This window comes from Herpailurus yagouaroundi, unplaced genomic scaffold, assembly GCF_014898765.1.
Source record: "Herpailurus yagouaroundi ecotype Mexico unplaced genomic scaffold, PumYag 208, whole genome shotgun sequence".
Lineage (NCBI taxonomy): Eukaryota > Metazoa > Chordata > Mammalia > Carnivora > Felidae > Herpailurus > Herpailurus yagouaroundi.
The window spans coordinates 413,997-419,996 of record NW_024412439.1 but is presented as its reverse complement, the minus strand read 5'-3'; the positions used below and the strand labels follow the sequence as shown (position 1 = coordinate 419,996).

Below are 6,000 nucleotides of genomic sequence, written 5' to 3'. Positions count from 1 at the left end.
AACAAACAAACCAAGAGAGAACACCTGGGCTGACGCTTCCACATGCAGTTTGATGCGAAGTTATCTGCGGAACAGATGTGCCTGGAGACCCCAGGGAGTGTCTTCGGTTCCACAGGCTCTGGGGGGGGGGGGGGGGGTTCTCTGTATCTGCTGACAAGACGGCGGCTAAGAGTTCCACACTATATATATATTTAATACTAAACTCACAGAGAGAAAGGTACTTGCAAAGTCCTTTGTCCTCACGCAGTGTCTTTGGCTCCTCTACTTTCCTGCTTTAATGGACCCATGATTTAAAAATGGACCCCCCCCCCCCCCCCCCCCCCGCACATTTTCTTGAGGAGCACAGGAGACACCAGGGACGCGTCCACTCTGCCCCCGCCCACGCAGAGCACACCCGCCTTTAAATGCTTCCGTGGCCCGGTCCCCGGGGCCTCCTTCCGAGCACAGCGAACGCCACGACCCCCCAGGCACCGACCCGGGCCGCCGCTGGGCCCAGGCCACGGAGGAAGCCGGCGCTCTTGGGGGCACTTCCGTGGGGGGGGAGGTGGCGTCATGCAGTCGGGGAGGACGGGGACCGTTCTGTGAGGCTCTGCCAACTCATCGCCCTCATCTCTCCCGTCCGGCCGCAGATAAGGCTACTCGTATTCCAGGAACTGTTTGTGGTAGAACAGCAGGTACCTGAGGAGGCGGAGACGAAAGCAAGCTTATGTTGTAACTCACGAGAAGGGAAAACAAAACCACCCCCCGCCACCTGCCACTGGCCTTGCACGGTGGCCTTGGCACACGCTGCCAGTCTGACTGCTTGCTTGGTTGGGTTTTGAGTCTTAGTTCCCAAGGGGGAGGGTCCTTGCCCCCGCCTAATGCTGGAGCCCCAAGCCCATCCTCCCACCGGCAAGTCGTGAGCCTCATCAGTCCTGCCTCCCGCTTCTCTGGGTGAGACCCCGCAACGGCGTCTAGTCCAAACCCGCCCCTTTGGGTGGCCTCCTCAGGCCCACAAACCGTGCTCTCAACACAAATTCCACACCGATTCTAGCAAGAGGCCTCCCTGCTGCAAGTAAACACAAAGGGCAGATGCCTCACAGAGTTCACGGTGGCTCATCCCAGCCCACCCCTGGGGCTGGGATCCCACTGACAGTCTTAGGAGGAATAGGGATTTAACAAAGCGGGGGGCCAAGGAGGAATACGATGGGTAGAGAAGAACGAGCTCCCCGAGAACTGATGTGTCAGCTCACGTCGTGGGTAAAATACATGACTGCGTGGTCTGAATGAAGGTACGATCCAGAGTGACCAAGAGGTATATCCTCTCCTGGCCAGCGACCGACCCAGGCTGGCGTCCTGTCCAGAACAAGCCTCATTACTTCAGCGACTGACGGTGAAAATCCCTGAATGGCTACACACTCGGGGAGTCAGCTGCTACCCAGACATACCCCTCGCTGTCCAGCACGTCCTCGATGCTGGCCTTGGTGATGATGGCATCGTCACATTTGAACCACTGATCCTTGTGCTGCCGGATGAAGCTGGTGTAGTGGCCGCTCTCCAAGGTCCCTTGGTGGTTAACTACCGCAAACAGGGAGTACCTAGCGTGGGAGCAAGTGAGGGGACAGAGGGTGTGGGGAGAGGGCGTGGTTAGCTCAGCGGTATCACGGTCGGAAACCACATAGTCTGAAGCGGCCAGAAGCCTGCAGTCAGTAGCCCCCTGACACTAAACGGGAACACCCCAGGAATGAGAGCTGGAGCACGGAGGGAAAGAAAGCCTGCCTAGCCCCACTTGGCTCTCGGGCGGCTTTGCGGGAACCACATTTAGTGGAAGTGGGGACAGCAATCCGTCCTGGGGGTACTGGAACCACGCTCTGCCTTGTGCTTTCTACCACACCACCAGCAAAAAGGGTGGTGGAGGAAACAACAGAGGCTTTGGGGCGCCTGGGTGGCTCAGCTGGTCAAGCGTCTGCTTTCAGCTCATGATCTCACGGTTCATGGGTTCGAGCCCCACGTCGGGGCCTACGCTGACAGCTCAGAGCCTAGAGCCTGGAGCCTGCTTTGGATTCTGGGTCTCCCTCTCTCTTCCTCCCTGCCCCCGCTCGTGCACGCTCTTGTGCTCTCTCTAAAATAAATTCAACATAAAAAAAAAAAAAAAAAAGAACAGAGACCTTATTGCAATGCCAGTGAAGTAGAGGCCAAGAGGCCTACAATTCAGACTCCGAGCCTTCGCTCTAGAAATGCAGGGCCCTTGTGCATGCACAGAAGCCAGGAGAGACGGGTCAGGCTCCTACATCAGGGAGCTTTACGGTGCAGCTGTGAAAAGTCCTTTCCTAACAGGGCTTAAGCGTTTTCAACAGGGGTCGGGGGGCAGCAAGACAGGCAGCGGGCCAGGGGCCGAAAGAAACAGGAGGGCTGCCACCACGGGGCCCTCCCTGCCAGGCCTACCAGAGGTCCCGCACCTCCCCACCCCCCCCCCCCACCTTGGAGATGCCCAGGGCAACCCCACAAGGTGCCACTTACTTATTGTCATTATTGAGACTATCCGTTGGCTGCTGGTACTGTCCGTTCATCCTGCTCTCTTTGCTGTAAGAAACAGGAGCAAGACTCAGCATCGTTGGAAATAATAACCAAGCAGACGCCTGGCTCAAATGATGTACCACTACGACCGGGGCCTCCTACAGACGCGGCACCAGGTATGCTCCAGACATGCTTTCTAGGTCTTCCAGCAGCTCTCCCTTCTAGGGGCAGACTATCCTCAGGTGAAGGTGAGGCGATGGGAGGCTTAGGCTGGCGAACTGACCTGCCCAGAGCGTCTGCCACGAGGCGCAGAGCCAGCCCAGATCGAACTGACCCCATGTCCCGGCAAGGAACAGAGTCTTCCCCAGGCGCTTCCAAGGATGAGCGGCTGTGGCGACACCTTGCTGCCTCAGGCCAAGTTTGTGGTAATTTGTTACAGTGGCCTAGGAAACTAACACATGTCTAACAACATATTAGGGAAGGTTGCCCTTACTTGGAGGATAGATTTGAGGTGGTCTAGGATATCAAGGCTTGAAAACAAGAGAAATGGAATCTACAACTGCAAAATCAACTGTGTTTATCTGTAGCCAACATCAGTCCCATCGGCGATCATGCGGTTTTCTCGCGGTGATCCCACCTCGACAACCTGCCAAGTCTGAAACCTGATCGAGGATCACTAGGGAGAACCCAAAGCTGAAGCAGCACATCTGAGGAAACTAAAATGTGTCTTGGGTCAAGATCAGGATAACAATTCAGTTTTAGCACGTATGGATACATCAATGTCTAAACCGGCTCATCGGGACCCCAGTGCCAATCACTGACCCCAGAGAACCACACCCTCCTGATCACAGACGCGGCTTAACAAACCCTTTCATACCTGGACGCCATGAAGGGGGTCATGTCCAGTTCCAGGGGAAAGGACACATATGTGGTGATCTTCCTCCTCAGTTTGGCCGAGTGTTCAAATCGCTACAGAAATTTGGGGTGGGGGTGGGGGGAGAGAAGGAAGAGGATGAAGCTTTACGGGTTTCCCCTGATGGTGTCTCTCTGGGCACTCCCAAAAGTGGGCTTTCCCTTTCTGAATTGCCCTTCGGCCACGTCTAGAGCTAACAGATTCAGCAACATGATATTAATCCATACAAATCTAATTTATGCAGTTCAAAAACGAAGTCTTGAAACGATGGGATTGTTCAAAGTGATCGACACCAAGCGTACAAAAAAGTAATCCTACGACAAACCCGGCAAAGCGCAAGGTAGTAGACAACAGAATATCCATAACGTCTGGGAGCAAAAAGGAACATACTGTTCTTTTCACCAGACAAAGACATTCCTCTGCCTGGACTCAGGCCACCAAATCCAGCTAGAAAGCCAGGAATGGTTTGGTTTTGTTTTTTGTTTTTGAAAGGGCCATAAGATAAAACAAAGATTAGAAAACAAAGATTCTGTGTGGCTGTGAAACCTAAAATATTTACTGTCTGACCCTTCACAGAAAAAGCTGACCCACCCCTGGATTGGATCATAATGCTAAGGGTCTTGTTTGCTTTTAAAAAGTAAAAGGACAACAGAAAACTGATGTCGAGGGGGGAAGAATCCGGGTGGGAGGAGAAGTAAAGTTTTAACCCCCCACCCCCCCCACCCCAGTAGAGCAACGCACATCCTATTTTCATCATGAAGTCATTACTTTCGTTTACCACAAGCCTCTCTGGGCAACAGAAGATGGAGAGAGAGTTCCAACTTACCACCCTCTGGTTTCTCCAGTGTTCTTTCCCGAGTCACCGCAGTTACAAGGCATACTTCCTGCACCAGACCAAGAGGCTCTCAGTTGTACGGGGTATTAAATATGGAGTCTGCCACTGGAAAACTTACTTTGAGATGAAAGCAGGCTACGATGGGCAGTTTCTTCATGGTGAGCTGCTTAGTGGACTCCTGGTAGCTATGGCAGCCGCTACACTTGATCTTGGCGCTGCTTCCTAAGTGCTCTGGTCTCGTGAATCTATGAGACATTTGTATTTTTAGGAGAAAAAGGTGGGAGAGGTGAGAAAAGGAAAAGACAGAAAAGAATCATTTGACCGCTTTTGATCGGCTAATTTCCCTACTTAAAAACATGCGTATAGTTAGGGGTGTTTGGATTTCAGAAAAAGGAGATGACGCTCACACAAACACTGTACACAGATGTTTTGAGCAGCCTTATCTGCTTTAATAGCAAAACAAAAAACAAAGAAAAACCACGAAAGAAGCAACCCAGATGTTCCTTAGTGTACGAAAGGTTACGTGACACCATGGAATACTGCTAGTCGGGAACAGAGAGGGACAAACTATGGATCCACACAACCGGAAGAATCTCCAGAGAATTACGACTGGGGAGGTAAATGGGGCCCTAAAATTACATGTCCTAGGGTTCCATTTACAGAACATTCTTGGAATCCTGAATTTACAGAAATGGCGAACAGATTCCCGCTGCCAGGGGTTAAGAGACAGCAGCGGTGGGAGGGCAGGAGGAGTGGCTGTGAGTCGCGATGCAGGGCTGGGTACCAATGTCAGTACCGTGGTTGTGATCTGGAACTCTGATTTTACAAGATGTCACCACTGGGGGAAATGGTAAAGAGTAAAGGGTATCCAGTTATTTCAGATAAATGCATATGAATCTGTCTCTCAAAAGTTAAATCTAAACAATGGGGAAACGAACATTTTCTAGTGGTGAAGACAGATCACAACATAGAATAGAAAGGCTGCACTAAGTAAGTCGGCAAGCATTCCTGTCGCAGGTGGTGGTTACTAGAGGGAAAAACGCATGAAACAGGATGTTTCAATAGGACTTATGCCAAATTTTTTAAGTCTAAAGCTGAAAAACAAGTAAAATTCATGTTTTCACATGGGGCCTAGAAATCTTTCTTTATGCTTTGGAAATTCTGTGATCTCACCAGGGGCACGACGACGCCCCCTTATGACCAACGCTGGCCCTGCCTGCCCCATGTACTGCCCAGGAAGTGGAAATCTGAGGAGAGCAGTTAGATCTCATTGGGGAGAAGAAGGACGGAACAAGGCATCTGTGTTTACTGTAACCTGCGAGAACTAGCCCACAAAGGCAATCCACAAAATCCAGAGTGTGCATCATTCTGTGGAAAATGAGCTTCTCGGCACAGAAACAGCAAGAAAACAAAAGGGGGAGCAGAAGCCTACGGATTGGGAAGGGACCTGTGAAAGCAAGCAACCAAATGTAATGTGTGGTCCTAGTCTGGGATCCTGATTTGAACAAAGTGTACAAAATAGTTTTTTATAAAAACAATCAGGGTAGTTTGAATACTGGATACCTGACTTGAGGAGAGAAGAATGCACCTGTGTTTAGAGTGAAGACTTTGGATATACCTGAATCGCCACAACCCTACCCCACGATCCAATTTTCCAACTCAAAACAGTTTGGCCCCATCCCAACCAGACTGCTCAGAGCCACCCCAGGGACCGCACCCGCCTCCCTAGCGTCTCCACAAGCTGGTCCAGCCAGCA

General features: G+C 51.5%; 1 protein-coding gene across 1 annotated transcript in view; it reads right to left on the bottom strand.

Moving 5' to 3' along the window:
* Positions 1–64: 64 nt before the first annotated feature.
* USP22 (ubiquitin specific peptidase 22) overlaps positions 65–6,000 on the bottom strand; it is a 42,001-nt gene continuing 36,065 nt past the window's right edge. Inside the window, exons 9-13 of the mRNA XM_040452977.1 lie at positions 4,363–4,489; positions 3,374–3,465; positions 2,500–2,562; positions 1,428–1,577; positions 65–678 (exon numbers count right to left, since the gene is read on the bottom strand). Coding sequence (XP_040308911.1) covers positions 636–678; positions 1,428–1,577; positions 2,500–2,562; positions 3,374–3,465; positions 4,363–4,489 — 475 coding nt within the window. The 3' untranslated portion in view covers positions 65–635. The remainder of the gene's footprint in view (positions 679–1,427; positions 1,578–2,499; positions 2,563–3,373; positions 3,466–4,362; positions 4,490–6,000) is intronic.